The following is a 15,452-nucleotide window of genomic DNA, read 5'->3' on the forward strand; positions in this document are numbered from 1 at the left end:
TGCAGGGAGCGCCCGGGCCCACGCCCCCGAGCTCCGGAGGGCACCGGCCAGCCCAGAGCCCAGGGCTGCACCCCGAGGCCCACAGCAGAGCCGCCCAGGCTGACGCGCGCGCTGTCCCCGCCCCCCATCCCAGGCCGGCCCTCGGGCGGTGCCGGGGCCCAGCTCCCGCGGAGCAAGGGCGGGGGAGCACGGGGCGGCCAGGCACCGGGCGCGCGTGGGTCCCAGCGGCCCCTGTTCTCTAGGCCCCTACAGGGTGTCGGGGTCGGTCATTACCCTCTCCAGGTCCTGCCGCAGGTGCGTGAACAGCCGCAGCCGCCGGAACAGGGCGTCCTGCTCCCGCTCGGCCAGGTTGTCCTCCTCGTCCTTCCGGGGCGTGATGAGCGGCTTGTTGAAGTTGACCTTGCGCTTGAGCTTCCAGTACTGGTAGAGGAAGTCCACCACCGCCTCGGGCAGCCGCAGGGCCCGCGCCACGTCCAGCAGGTTCACGAAGGTGTAGAACTCATCCTCCAGCTGCTGCAGCTTCTGCTTGCGCGCGCTGCCCCGCGGCCCCTCATCCTGGGCCTGCGCCCGGCCCGCCAAGGGCTCCGGCGGCGCCGCCCCGTTCTCCGCCGCCGGCCCCGGGCCCAGGCCCTCCTCGTGCTTGCGGCGGGAGCTGTGCTTGGGGCAGTAGGACTTGAACTTGACCTCGTCATTCTCCGCCAAGATGGTCCTCATGTCCAGGCCCTGGTCGAAGGCGCAGGTCACGTGGAAAGCCGTGCGGCAGTTCTTCACGGAGCACTGGGGACAAGAGCCGGGGTCAGGGGCCCCGAGCCGCGGAGCGCGGGGACGGAGGGAGGCCGGGGGCCCGCTGCAGTCGCCCGGGCACACGGGGGCACGGGAAGGGGTGCGTCCCTGGGGACAGGGCAGCGGCTCCGGGCCTGGGCACACACCTGAGCGCCTTCAAGGTTTCTACAAGATGCTGGGAGGGTCCGCCTGGCCCGGAAGTCCGCGGCCCCGTCTCACCGACAGTCCCCACCAGCAGGCGGGCGTGGGCGGCCTCAAGGGCGGCGGCGGCCGTGGAGAATCAAGAGCCCAGGTGGACTCCAGAACCCCAGGCCCCAGGGCCAGAACTGGCCCGGCGGGGGCTCGGAGGAGGCGGGACCTGCTGTGTGGGGCCGGGACCCACCTGCAGCCGGCCAACCGGCGGGGGCCGAGGCTGGCGGAGCCAGAGGCCCAGCGCGGTCTGGGCAGCTGGGGACGGGGCCCCAGGGGAACAGCCTCTCAGGGCTGCTGTGTAGGCCTGGAACTCGCCTGCCCCACACCCTGTCCTAATCCTACCGGCCTGAAGACACTGCAACCAGGCGGTCGTGGGAGAGCACGGGAGCCCCGTATGGACCATCCCCCCTCCACACACTCGCCTCGCCGGCCAGAGCCCCCAGCTGTCCAGACAGCGCTCTGTGCACCTGGGCCCTGCCTGTGGTGGCCCCCCCACCCCCGCTCCAGGACGGGGCCGGCTCCCCAGCAACCTGCACTGGGCCTGGGGCCGCGTCAGCCGCAGGCAGGGCCGGGGAGGCCATCCCAGGGCCCTGGCTCTCCTGGAGGCGTCGCCGAGGACAGGGAGGGCAGTGACACCCAGGGCGGGCAGAAGCAGAGCCAGCGGACGGGGACTCAGGCCTGGAAGTCGGGCCACGCCCACCCCAACCCCCGCACCCGGACAGTCACCTGTATGGACGCGCCGAACTTCTCGCTGCAGAGGCTGCACACCAGCGCCCACCGGCTGCTGGGGATGTGGGACACCTTGGTGATAGGCTCCATCTTCTCGGGGCTGCCGATGCTGACCTGCAGGCGGGGGGCGCGTCAGAGCCCCCCAGCTGAGGGACGCCCCTCAGCCCCCCCGGATGACGATGCCCCATTTGTGGCAACACTGGAGCAGGGAGCCTCATCCTGCCTGCACGACAGATAGCCAGGACCCACGCGGGCCAGACACGGCCGTCCCCTCCTCCTGGGGTCACAGCCCACGGGACCCGCCACAGGGGTCAGCACAGAGCAGGGTAGGGCAGCTGCGAGGCCCTGGTGCTGGAGCTCTTCTCTGTGGCCAGAAAACCCCACTTCCCAGGGGAGTGACCACTCTGCAGCCACCTGGTCCTGGCGTCCTCTCACCTCCCCACCCAGCCCCAGGCTGCCCCGGCCGCCAGAACCCAGGCCCTCACCTCGGGGTCCCCACCTCAGTCTGTACCCACCTCGGGGATCCACAGGGCACAGCTGACGTGGACCCACTTGGTGCCGCTGCGCGTGGGTTTCATGGCGCCGCCCTTCTTGGGGCAGAGCAGGCAGCGGGGCTGGACGCCCAGGGCACACGTCCGGCACAGCCAGCTGCCCTCCGGCACCTTGAGGATCCCATAGCAGGCCTGCATGGCGGGAGAACATGCTGAGCCCCGCACGTCCCCTCGCAGGCACCCAAGAGCCTCCCAGGCAGCCCAGCCTCCGTCCCCCTGCCAGGCTGCAGGACACCATGGCCAGAGGGAGCTGACGGCCAGTGACACCACAGGGTAGCCCTGGAGACAGCGAGGACAGAGAGGCCTCGGAGGCTCTGGGCGGTGTGCTGCCGGCCGCGGGCAGTGCAGACCAAAGCTCAGCTGAGGCCGGCAAGGGAGCCGCCAGCGCAGGCTGCCTGGAGGGCCCCACACAGCCGAGGAGGACCCAGTGCACTGCACCTGGGCGGGCAAGGAGGGGCCCACGGGGCAGCCATGAGAGGAGGCGCAGAGACCACCCCCCGCGTCCCACCCCACGTGTCTGCCCCAGGGACTGCACGGCCCCGATTCACGGCAGGGCCCCCACCCCCACCCCGCCAGCTCAGTTCCTGCACCAACACCCTGGCAAAGGTGCGGGCAGAGAGGTGTCCCCAAAGGGCAGTGCCAGCCCCTGCGGCAGGACCATGCGGCCTCGCTGGATCAGGTGGGCCCCGTCCACTGTACCCGGGGCCCACGGAGAGGATGCTGGGGGGTGCTTCCAGCAGCCAGGACCGGCCAGCACCGGCCAGCACCGGGCTGCATTCGCCAAGCTCCAGCCCCTGGATGCGCAAACGCTACCCACCAGGGCTGCTTTGGGCTCCGTGTACCTAACAGCTGCGCTGAGCCGAGCAGGGAAGAGCCGGGGGGGGGGGGGGGGGGGGGACCCCATGTGGAGAGCGGCCAGAGCAGCTGGGCCGGCCAAAGAGCACCGGAGCCTTGGAGGAGCGAGGCTGCCGCCGTGGCGCTTCCTTAGTTGCGCAGGACACAGCAAAGGAGCCGTCTGTGGGAGGCCCCGCCCCGGAGGGCCGGGCTCACGGCCACTCTGCCGGGGCGCCCCACAGCAGGGCGCACTCCTGGGGGCGCGCCTGTACACGTGCTGCAGATGTCCACACCCCCGGCTGCCCCCACCCCGCGCCCCCGCACCTGGTGCACACAGATGTTGCACTTGTCGCAGAAGACCATCTCGTTGCCGTCCTCGCCATCCGGGGACTGGCAGACGTCACAGACCACGTCCTCGTCGTACTCGATGCCCAGCCCCTCCTCTGTCTCGATGGCGTGGCTCATGTTGTCATAGCAGTGCTGCTCGAACGCCTCCAGCACCCGCTCCATGGTGTGCTCGTCCAGCGCCGGCATCCCTGCGGCCGCACCCGTCAGCAGTCCGTCGGGGGCCACCGTGCCCTGTGCCCTGCTCCCCGGAGGGCGCCCTGCGCCCCACACCCCGGCCTTACCCATCTCCTTGAACTCCTCGTTGGTCAGCTCCAGCCACGCGGCGTCCATGTCGTTGAGGTCGTACCGGCACACGCTATCGGCCAGCGTCCGGATGTCCACGTAGCCCAGCTCCGGGGGCTCCGAGCCCGAGGACACAATGTACTTCTTGGGCCTGATGAACACGAGGGACTTCTCCTCAGACACGAGCCTGCAGAGAGCCGGGCAGCGGTGACCCCGGGGCGCAGCAGGGGTGCATCTGCCTCGCCCACACCGCGCCCCGCCCGCCAGGACGCCCCCGGAGCCGCCGCCCAGGGCGCCCACCTGGCCACGGGCCGCGGGATGGTCCCGGGGCTCACGGGCACCTGCACGCCCTTCTCCCACTCCTGCCTCCAGGGGTCGGCCAGCACGCAGTACTCATCGGGGCTCAGCTGGTGGGGAGTGCAGCTTCATGGCGGTGATCAGGTCTGTCCGGAACACCTGCGGGCACAGCGGGTCAGGCGCTCGCTGGTGGGCAGCCACATGTGGCCGCGGAGCCCTGCCCGGCCCGCCCGTCTACAGAGCAAGGAAGAGCTCCGTCCTGCCTGGGGAGGCCGAGAACTTGCCGCCACCACAGCCACTGCGCCCCTGGGACGGCGCAGGACAGGCTGGAGGGCAGCAGGGTCGAGGCCGGGGCCGGGAACGGCCCCTCCCCACCCCTCCCCACCCCCCCCAGTGTGCAAGGTGGCACGTCCACCCTCGGGCCAGCCTCACCCGGAGGCTCCCTCCGCAGGGCATGGCCTGGCGCCCACAAGCAGCGTGACCCAGAGCCGCCCCGCGCCGGCGGACGCCCCTCCCGCGGCACCTCTGAGGGCTTCCGGTCTTCGTGTCTGGAGCAGGAGTTTCTCCTGTGCTGGGACCGCGAGCTCTGGGACCAGGTGGTGGACAGGCCTGCGGAGGGGGGGCAGACAGGAGCCGTGAGGACGGCGGCGGGGCCAGCGTCACGGGCCTGGGGCCGCGCCTCCCCCGGGCACGACAGCCCAGGCCCCACGCCGCCCCAGGGCGCTCAGACCCGGCTGCACCAGGCGGCCTCCAGGATGACCCGGCCCCTCCCCGGGAGCAGCCCCCGGGGTCTGGGCAGCCAGGGCCCCAGCAGTGTGCGGGGGTCTCCGAGGCCGCCCTGAGCCGCACTTACTGCCATTGTCGTCCGAGTCCTCGCTGCTGCTGGGCAGGCGGCCTCGTTTCATGTTCCCCGGGGAGCGGCAGGGCCTGCGGGAGACGACGCTGAGCGGGGCGGGGTGCAGGGACTGGACCCGCCAGCGTCCTGCCCCGGCCCCACAGCCCTTGGCTCCCGCGCCCCGAGTGGGGCTGAGGGTCTCCACTGCAGGGGGCGCCATCTGCTCCCCGGGCACATTTTGGTAAAATAACCCTAAAAGCTCAACAGTGCGAGTTCCAGGAAGAAAACCACAGGCGCCAGGACTGCAGGGTCCCTCCAGCCCCTCCAGCCCCGGACCCCGGCATGGGACGGTCGTGGCTCCCAGCAGACGGAGCCCGAACCCCAGCTCCACCCCACGCCCCGGCAGGCTACGACAGCAAGTCCACCCTCCCATGGCGACCCCACCCAGCCACCCACCGCGGAGCCCGGCCCTCTGCGGAGAGCCCATCCAGCTGCCGGCCCGGCTCCCGCCGGCCCCTCCGACCAGCCCCAGCCCAGCGGGCCTCGCTGGCCAGGCCTCCCCCCTGAAACACCCCGCTCCCTTCCAACCCACCTACTATGCCAAGCCACGGCCCGGGGTGCAGCTGGAAGGCCCCACACCCCGTCCCACACTTGCACGTGCTCCTGCTGCCTCCTTCAGAGCCTGCCTTGCTCTCAACAGCAGCCACCCCCGCCCGCACCACGCACACACGCATCTCTGCAGCTGCCTGGTTCCGGGTTCAGAGCATGGGGCTCCCCAGAACTCGGGGTCCCGCCCGCCACGCTGCACCCCCGATGCCCTCCATTCTGTGCACAGGTGCCAAGGGTCCGGGTGCCAGGGCATAACAGCCAGGCAGACGCCGTGCTCCTGGGGTCCGGGGCTCGAGGTCAGTGACTCCAGAGTCCCCCAACACGGACCCCGGGTGGGGGCTCCACGCGGGTCCAGAGGAAAAGAAGGCAAACCACACTCGTCGCACGGCAGGAAACAGCCGTTTCTAAAGCACCTCAGTGAAGCGGGCAGGGTTCACACACACTGGCGCCTGCACACGCGCACGTGTGCACACGCAGGGCCCGTCGGCCCCGTCGCACCCGGGAAAAGAAAACGTCCAACGCGACACCCCTCAGTGGGGCGGGAGGGGCGAGGAGAGGAGGCAGCACCCTCGGGGGCAACTGCGAAGTGTCAGCAGGCAGCCGGGGGCCTTGTGAGCGCGCCAACCAGATGGGCTCGTGCGGGACCCCGGAGCGGCTCCTGAGGACACCAGACCAGCCAGCCAGGGGCACGGGCACCACGGGCAAACGTGCGGGTTCCCAGGAGTGGAGCGCCGCAGCGCATCACCCCAGCAGCACTAAGTCACCAGCACCCGCCTCAGCACCCTTTCAAAAAGGCCCTGTCTCCCCCGCTGCATCCGCGGAACCGGGAAGGCAGGCCCCGGAGCCCGCAGACCAGCTGCGGTCCAGCAACAGCACCGTGCACGTCTGACCAGACCCGGCAAGCCCAGACCCTGCGCCGGACCGGCGAGGGTCCAGGGACTCTGCAGGCGGGCCGGCCCCAGAGCTTAAACAAGGCCACGGTGAGAAGCGTGTGGCCTTTCCTGGGGAGACCCCTGAGCCTCCAGCCCCACATGCCCGAAGCTAACACAGGAACTCCGCGCCTCCGAGGGCTCCAGCCTCCCGCCGGCCTAGCGGCCGGTCCTGACGGCCACACTGGGGATGACGGCGCGCGAGGGAGAGGAGCCGCAGGAAGAAGTGACCAGGACTTGGATGTTAAGTGGAAGGGCGCCCCCAAATGCCTGCAGGGTCAGCCCAAGTTGATTTTCGGGGCCGGGGCATGGCTTCAGGTGTCCGCAGAGCTCAGCCCACACAGACGTGCCCTAAGGCTCCCCCGGAACTGGTGGGTGCTCGCCAAGACCCCAGAGCAGCCCAGACTCTGCCCACCCCGCTGGTCCTCTGTGCTGGACACAGCCTGTCACGGGGCGCCGGCCACCGCCCGCAGGGGGGAGGGGACCAGAGGCCCCGTCTCAGCACCCACCTCGCTCTCCACGGACACCCTCACTTAACCAGCAGTCAGAGACGGCCTGAGAGGTGGTCGTGAATCTCGTAATAAAAATCTCCAACAACTGATGGCAAAACAGGTCGCCTGGGGCACCTCCAAACAGGGCTCACCGCTCAGCGCCCTCCCCAAATTAGCCCCGAGAGCCTGAGGTTTAAACAGTCAACTCGGGCCTCCCCGGTGGCGCAGCGGTTGAGCGCTGGGTTGCGGGGCTGCCCGCAGCCTCTGCGGCGCCGGTTCGATCCCCGGCTGCTCCCCGGCCACCGGAGGAGGGTCCCACATGGCGCGCAGACCCCTCCTGCCGCCCGCTGCTCCCCTCAGCAGTGTGCTTCGGTCCTTCGTCCTGTTCTGCTCCCCGCTCTGGCTCTGGTGAATCCTCTCACCCTCCCGCGCTTCTGACTGTGCCCAGTGCTTGTATAAACAAAAGCAAACAAACAAACAAACAAGCAAATAAATAAAACATGCCTCTTTAAAAAAAAATGTTTTAAATAAATAAATAAAAATAAATAAACAGTCAACTCGCGTCCCATCTGGACTCCCCAGAACCAGACATGGCAAGCGCAGGCCCGGGGGGCTCCAGGGGGTCTCCACGTCCAGGCACAGGCCGCACCCTGCTCTGGAGAAAGATCCCCGGGGGCCTCACAGCCCCTCCCCTGCCGCAGGCCCTGCCGGTGCTGTCGGCCACCTGCGTCTCCACTGCGAGTGGGTGAACATGTGCCCCCGCCCCCAGCCCAAGAGCACCTCCCCTGTGAGGATGCCAGGCTTGGCACCGCCCAGTCTCAGCCTTGTGAGCTGTCTGTGAGCTGTCACGTGACAGCAGCAGGTAAGTGTGCAAACGTGAACCCCTAGGCGCAAGCGTGCCAGGACCCAGACCAGCGGGCAGAACCAGGAGCCAACTTTGAAGCCGCGATTCTCAGGAGTTAGAGGACCCCATTGGGGTTCGTGCAGACTGACATTGTGGGGAGACCAGCTTCTGCAGGTGGGGCCCCTCTATCGCTGAGTCCGCCAATGAGGGCCGAGTTCCGGAGAGAGGGGCGTGGCACCGCCTCCAGGGCGCCCCTCCCCAGCCAGGGAGCCAGCGCTGAGGGACCCCACAGAGAGCACTTCACCGCTCCCAGGGCCCCGGCGGGGTGAGCAGAGCTTCCGATCGTAACCACAGTGAGAACTTTCGGGGACACGGCAGCGCCGGGTGGGCCCCACAGGCAGCCTCATGGAACCCCCCGAGAGGCCCAGCATGGGCCACCCGCCCCCCAGCACACCCCCTCCGGCGCAGCTGTGGATGAACACACCGGGCAAGTGCCGCACCCAAGGACTTCAGACAGGAGGTCTCCGAACCCCAGACTCGGGACAACCAACCCTGGCCGGCTCCCAGCTCTGCGGGACCCAGCGCCAGTACCCAGGCTCGCCTCCCTCAGGTCTGACTCGGGAACCCGCAGGCGGGACGACCCAGGCTCGCGGGCGGAGGGCAGGGCTGCGGGCACAGGACCTCGGTCACAGACAGACACGCGGCTCCTGAGCACAGACGACGCGCCTGCAGCGCCATCTACACGCGCAAGTGTCACCACAGGACCCCGAGGAGCTCAGGCACCCCCACAGCTGAGGAAATGATGGAGCTGGCCGACAGAAAAACCTGCTTCGAGAGCTGTCCACGCGCGCCGACCCCGGGCTGCTGGAACCCGGGCAGGCGGTGCCTGGACTGGGCGGCAGGCGTCTCTCTGGTGTCCACCTGCCTGCCCGTGTCTCCGTCTCTGGGGGCACGACGAGCACGGCTGCTGTGATGACGAGGCCACCGGCTGCCCAAGTCACAAAGCCCTCGTGTCCCCACAGGCCAGAGCCCTGGAGGTGGTGGCGGGCCCGCCAGACTCTTGTGTGAATTGACCTTCTCCCCAGGTCACCAGAGGCAGCACAGTTCATGCCAGAGCACGGGTCCCCTGGACTCTGAGGCGCTCCTGCTGGTCCCCCTGCACGCGACGGCCAGGCTTTCCGTCTGTCCTACTACCGGGCTGGGGACAAGAGGGCTCCTGCGCCCCAGGCGGGGCATTGGCAAGGTGGATGGGTCTCGCTGCCCCTGGAGGGAGTGTCCAGCGCTGTCCAAGCCAGACTTGCGGGACAAGCCCCCCAGCTCTCGTTCAGGAGCAGTGCGAGTTCTGAGGGTGGAGGGGGACAGAGGGGAGCGAGACAGTGGACAGCAGACAAGGGTGTGGATGCTGACACAGCCCTGCTTCTCGGAGGAAGCAACACCCTGCTGACCAGGACCCCCGACCTGAAAGTGGCCAACGGGTGCTCATTTCCCTCCACCAGGAGGGCGTGGGGCTTGGGCCGCCGCTGGCCAGTGTCCACGTGGAGCCCGGGGGCGGGTCTGGGGAGGCTGCCTCCCTCCTAGGACAGGTGCAAACCCAGCTCACCCACACCCACTGCGACTCTGGGGGCCACAAGCCAAAGGGCCTTCCCGGGCGGCGCCTCTCCATCCCAAGGCCAGCTCACGAGCCGGGAAGGGTCAGCCTCCAGCCGCAGGCAGCCGGCGCTGGCCTCCCGGGGCCTGTGCGCAAAGGAGGGAGCTCACCTCCCGGACCCCTCCAGGAACACAGCCCCAGGCCGGCCACCGGGGGACCTCGGCCGCTGCGGGGAAGGCGGCCTCGCCTGAGGCGCTGCGGCTGCGGAAGGAGCATCTCCCGCCCGCCCGCTGCCCGCGAAGGCCCGGCCGGCCACGCATTCCTAACGGGTTTCCCGGGACGTTTAAATCGCCCGCTTTTTTGTCTGCTGGCCACAGGCCGGCGTCCCCCCGGCCGGCCTGCGGCTGCCCCCATGCGCCCAGAGAGGGAGCCACGTGGGGACCCCAGACCAGGGACCGGGGTGAGCAGAGTGGGCTGGAGGCCACAGAGTGGGGTTCCTGCGGGAGGGGGAGGCAGAAAGCTGGGGACCCCAGGAGAGGCTTGGGGGAGGGGATCCTGGAGGGCAGAGCCGGGGTGGAGGGCCCAGGGAAGGGAGCCCCTGGGGAAGGGCGGGGTGGCCGGGACCCCGGGCGAGACCCCGCGGAGGGGAAGCAGAGCCGGGCGGGAGGCCCGCGGGGTGGCGGAGGGGCCAGGGCGGGGGGCTGGGGGGAGTGGGGTTTGGGGGGAGGCAGGATCGGGGGTGGGCGTCCGGGGTGGGGGTGGCGCGCGGGGACCCCAGGAGCAGGCCCCGGAGGAGAGGGGGAGCCGGCGCGCGCCGCCCGCTCGTTTGAAAGTGGCCGCCGCGCCCCCGCCCCGCCAATCCGCTCGGCCGGCCTCGCGCGCCCCGCGGCCCCGGCGCGGCAAACGGCCGCCTCCCCGCCCGCCCGCCCGCGGGCGCCCCGGCCGGACCCGGCGCCGGGCCGCGCGCTCTCGCCCGCGGGGACCGGCCCTGCCGGCGGGAAAGCGGCGCCCCCGCCCCGCCCCGCGCGCCCGGCCCGGGGCGCCCCGGCCCGGCCGCGCCCCCGGCCCCGGCGGCACCTGCCCACGTGAGCGCCGCGGTCACCTGCGGGCGCCGGGCCGCGCCGCCGCCGAGTTGGGGCGCCCCGGCGGGGCCGTGCACCTGCCTCGCCCGCGCGCCCCTCGCGCGGCCGGCGCCGCCGGGGCGGGGCGCGGGGTCGGGCTTCTCCCGCGGGGTGCGCGCCGCCCGCCCGCCCGGCCCCGCGCGCCGCCCCCGCGCCCCCCGCGCCCTCGCGCCGGCCCGACACGTGCGCCGGGTCCGCAACTTGCGGTCGGGGCGCGCCCCCCGGCCCCGCCAGCTCCGGGCGCCCGGCCCCGCGGCCCCCCGCCCGCCCCGCGCCGCCGGGGGTGGGGAGCGGCGGGTCCGGCCTCGGGGACCCCCGCGGGAGCCGCGCCCGCCCCCCGCTGCCCTTGAATGGAAGCGGCGAGCACGGGGGGCGCGCGGCGCCGGGGGACCAGAGCGGCCGCGCCCCCCCGCGCCCGGCCCCCCCGCGCCCCCCCGCCCCCGCCGCGGCCCCCGCCGGGCAACTCGGGCAACTCGCCGCGCGGGACGGGCTCACCTGAGCGCGCCCGGCGCCGCCCCCGAGCGCGCGCCAACTTACGGGGCCCGCGAGGTCGGGGCGCAGGCGCCCGGGCCCCTCCCGCGCCGCCCCGCCAGCGCCCCCGGGCCGGCCGCCGCCTCCCGCGGCTCCGGGGCGCCGGCGCCCGGCGCCATGTTAGTGACGTCCGCGCCGCCCGCCCGCCCGCGCCGCCAACATGGCCGCGGCCCGCGCGCCCGCCCGCCCGCCCGCCCGCCCGCGCCTACCTGCGGCGGCTGCGGCCCAGGCCCGGCTCCGCGCCGCATGGGCCCGGGCCGGCGGCGGGCGGGGCGGGCGCGGGGCCCTGCTCGGCGGCTCGGCCGCCCCGCGCGGGAGGCCTGCGCCGGCCTGGCGGCTACGGAGGCGGCCCGGCGCGCCGCGCGCTCATTTCTGGGTCGCGGCGGCCACGGGGGGAGCCCTGTCCTCCCGGCCGAGCCGAGGGTGGGGACGGGGCGGGGGACGCGGGGACGCGGCGCGGGGGGGCCGCCCGCTTAACCCTTGGCGGCCCGGGGGAGCGGCGCCCCCTCTGCGCCCGGGCGCCTCGCACGCCCGCAGCCCGGGCCGGCGCCCCCGCGCCCCCGCGCCCCCGCCCGCCCCGCCGGCCCCGGCCCTCCAGGTCGCTCCAGAACGCTGGGGATGAAGCGGCGGCGCGCCCGGCGGGAAGGCTGATGTTGGGGTCACCGCCGATAAACAGGCGCTCTGTGCGGCGGGAGCGGCCGCGGGGAGCCGCGGGGCAGGGTCACCGTTCAAGCCCCGCACCCGCCGGGCCGGCTCTGCCCAAGTGACTGCGCGGGCGACGCGCGTAAATGAGTTTTGATTCAGACGACGGCCCTCCCGACGCCGCCTCGCCGCCCCTTAGGGCCCCGTTTTATATCGGGGTTGCCCCGTAACGCTCCCCGCGGGACAGGTGAGGCGGCCGCCCGAGAAGGCCCGACTGGACATGGGGGTTCCCGGGCGGCTGGGGCTGCAGAGGAGCCGTCACTGCTTTCCCAGGGTCCGAACTTGCTTTTTCACGTGGAGGCGAACTTACGTCTCTCCCGGTGTCAGGGGGAAAGGCTGTCCCAAAGCTGATCCCACACAGGCTCTGTGGACGCCACCCCACCCCAGGCCAAAGCCAAAGACACCTGGAACTCCACATCCCATCCCAGCTGGGGTCTGAGGGTGGGGTTCAGCAGCCAGGTTGGTATAAGCCAGACACGTGGGCTTTGGAGGGGTCCCCCATTTTGGCTCCCCGCCAGCTCGCAGCGTCCGGCCAGCTCGGAGAGGGCCTTTGGGTTTCCAGGTCGGCGGATCGGGTAGGACGCATGAAAGACTTTATTTCCCTATTTTCTCCCTGAGTTGTCCGTTTTCCTTCTTTCCTTTTCCCTTGTCAATAAACCTTGTATGAACATTTTGTGTGTGTCTGTAGTGGAGTGTTCGTAAGTCCCTTGTAAGCACGCGGGTGAGGACCCACAGCCAGGAACCCGTTTAATATTGGGGTTGCCCTATAACACCCGCCCCCGAGAAGGAAGGGCATATTGACACTCAGCTCAAAAAGAAAAAAAGACCTGATTGTAAATGGCAACTCCCGTCCAGCAAACAGCGCGCTGCTGGCGCGGGCCTGAAAGGCCAGCCCCACGGCCGTGCCCCTTGGCGTGTCCTGAATGTGTCCGGAAGTTCTCGCTCGTCCTGGCCACCCGCCCACCGCCAGGGCGCCATCGGGTAAACGTGGCAAAACAAGACTCATGTCCACGGAACCTTCCAGGAACTTTTCAGAAACAAAGTGAAGCCAAAGGAGAGTGAGGTGCCGGCTGGTCCTCGCCCGTCTGGCTGATGAGGACAGCAAGGAGGCCCATCCCACCCCTGCGGGTCACTGCGTGGGCCTTGCTGGACCCTCGGGCTGGCAGTTTCCACTGGTTCAGCCACACGGATGCTCCTGCAGAGTTGACACAGGCTGCTGGGGACACCAGAGCCAGGGCTGCCTGCTGCCTGCCGTGTGACCACGGGGCCCACAGAGGCCTCGGAGCCATGGGTAACACGCGAGGCCGCCAGCCTGGAGCGTGAGGGCAGAGAGGGCACAAGATAAGCCTGCAGAGGCCCGCAGGACCAGCTCACGCGTCCAGCCCTCCCGGGGCACTGGTGCCCCCAACACAGTAAACCTACTTTGCTAAATTCCAGCCGGCCTGATTCCACTTATTCTCCCTAAAAAAAATTAATGGCATCCACTACTTTTCTGACTGCCCCCACAGCCAACTCTTCAAGCAAGAGAGTGAAGGGTGGGGAGCAGAAGCAGGAGAAGACTAAGGAGGCGAAATGGCTCAAACCCACCCCCACCCGCCGGTCAGCCCTGAGGCCAGGGCTGGACATCGGGCAGAGACGAGGTTGTCCAGGTGCTGCTGGCAACTGTGGGCTGGAGTCCAGCGAAACTTGGGACCCTCTCTTCGGGCCTACTCGCCCACTTGGGTGACGGGCAGGAGGCTTCTGGTGCCTCTGCTCTGAGCAGTCAGCCCTCCACTCGCTGTTCTCACCCTACTCCGAACAGCAACGGGCACACTGGGACCCCAGGGGCGCAGTGGACGTGCTGTCACCATGACCCGCAGTTCTTAGCGGTATAGGGCTGTGATGTCAGAGGCTGTCCTTAGGGTATAGGGGACTTTGGCCGTCAGACCCGAGAGGACACTTCCCTACCACCTGCTGCAGAGCAGGGGCTTACCTCTCAGATGGGGCATACCCGCCGGCGGCCACAGACAGGCGGCTGCTCTCACCTGCACCTCGCCTTGCCCCACGTGTCCTTGCCGCCACACTTCGCCATCAGAGATGAAAGGACGTCGAAGGCGCAGGTAGGTGAGATGCCAGGATCCCAGCCTCCCCGCGGGGCCCGGTGTGTGTGGTGACTACAGGCCCCTGCATCCACCTTCCTCGGATCACACACAGTTTAATGCTCTTCCTTCCATCATCCGGGCTTGTAGGGAATAAAAGTTGGCTTCTTGCATTCGTATCCCTGACTTTGAAATCAGAATTAATCTTTGTTTATTTAGTCACTTCAAGGGCCTTGTCTGGGGTAAGGACTGGCGAGGCCTTGGCAAGGGACTCAGCTGTGCGGCCCGGCCAGGCTGCCAGGCTGCAGTCCTGCGCGTGCGCATCTTCAGAGAAAGGAGGTCGTTCCTGCCCACCAACGCTGGTGCCCGCGGGTGTCAGGATGTGCAGTGAGAGCTGGTGTTCCCCGGCACCCCTGCCCACGGGGGAAATGGGTTGTCTTCTTAAAGTTTTTAAAGATTTATTTTTTTACTTATTTATGTATACAAGAATTGGGGTTCAGGCCACAGGTGTGCAGGGCAAGAGGACTCACCAGAGACAGAGTGGGGAGCAGAACAGGCAGATCTACTGAAATACACTGCTGGGGGGAGCAGTGGGGAGACAGGAGAGGTCTGCTGCGCCATGTGGGTCACCTCCCTGGCCGGGGATTGGCCTTGCGCTGCTGTTGAGGCAGCGGATAGGGATAGCGCCACAGCACTGAGGCTTAACCCCTGCATCCCCAGGGAGGCCCTAAGTCCCGTGTTGGAGCTGAGAGTCCTGACCTGCCCCAGTGACCCTATTGGGCATGACGTCGTCGGGAAAAAAGGCTGTACCTGGGTCAAGATGACCAAGGAGGTGACTGGACTCCAGGCCAAACAAGGAAGGCCCGGAGACCAGCGCGAGGGCTGTTGTGACCGCCTGGCCGCTACATCACCCACCTTTGTTCAACTCACCAGAAAAAGGCCAGCCCCAGAGCAGGAGCGGACGGGCGGGCTCTGGGGTGACAGCCTCACATCTCCGGCCGTCTGGCCTTACAGACTCAAGTCCTGTCTCTGCCCGGTTGGCTCTGGCAGCCCAGGCACGGACCCGACCTTGTTGGGTCACAGCCCTCAGCCCTCCTGTTGGCTTGGCTCCCTCCTACGAGGAGAGTGGACAGACCCGGCCTCCCCGCCCCGGGCCAGGGAAAAACACATGTGGTGATAACAGGAAGCCTCTGGGTGGAGGAGACAGGGCGGAGGCGGGGCCTCTCAGGTCTCAGGTTGGGGAACCTAAAGCTGGGGCCTGCAGGTGAGGAGGGAGCCAGCGGGTGAGGGCTGCGGCCCGCTAGAGTCTGTGAGAAGGGCGGGCTGGAGGACACCTGAGGCGGTCAGTGCCATTACAAGGTGAGACACAGCCTGCCCTGCCCTTGAGGGTGGACAAGAGCCAGCCCTGGGATGGGGCTGGCCAGACCTGCCCTAGCTTTCGGGGTGTCCTGCTCTCCAGGCTCGGCACCCACTCCGGGAAGGGGTGTGGCTGCTTCTTCCCCAAACATCGAGGAGCCCCTGGACCTGGAGCTCTGGCCTGCCCGGGGCATCTCGGGAGGGTGAGGGGCAGGGCCTCTGGGTCCCAGCTGCGGGGCCCTGCTGGGCCATGGGCGGGGCAGGGCCCAGGCTGTGGGGTCCTTGGCCCCAAACCCTTCACCAGACCCCTCCTCACCTCCGGTGGCCCCCCACAGTCTCCCAGCTAGAGAGC

At 69.6% G+C, this 15,452-nt stretch overlaps 1 protein-coding gene across 1 annotated transcript; it reads right to left on the bottom strand.

Annotated features, from left to right (window-relative positions):
* Nucleotides 1–208: 208 nt before the first annotated feature.
* JADE1 (jade family PHD finger 1) lies at nucleotides 209–10,949 on the bottom strand. The gene is given in 10 exon segments (XM_037496850.2): nucleotides 209–777; nucleotides 1,702–1,818; nucleotides 2,220–2,387; nucleotides 3,414–3,625; nucleotides 3,719–3,906; nucleotides 4,020–4,133; nucleotides 4,135–4,175; nucleotides 4,540–4,625; nucleotides 4,870–4,943; nucleotides 10,929–10,949. Coding segments are annotated over 9 exon segments (1,509 nt in total). The 5' UTR covers nucleotides 4,922–4,943; nucleotides 10,929–10,949; the 3' UTR covers nucleotides 209–246.
* Nucleotides 10,950–15,452: the final 4,503 nt, after the last annotated feature.

Source organism: Talpa occidentalis, unplaced genomic scaffold (assembly GCF_014898055.3).
Source record: "Talpa occidentalis isolate TD23 unplaced genomic scaffold, MPIMG_talOcc4v2.1 talOcc4.8, whole genome shotgun sequence".
NCBI classification, from domain to species: Eukaryota; Metazoa; Chordata; class Mammalia; order Eulipotyphla; family Talpidae; genus Talpa; species Talpa occidentalis.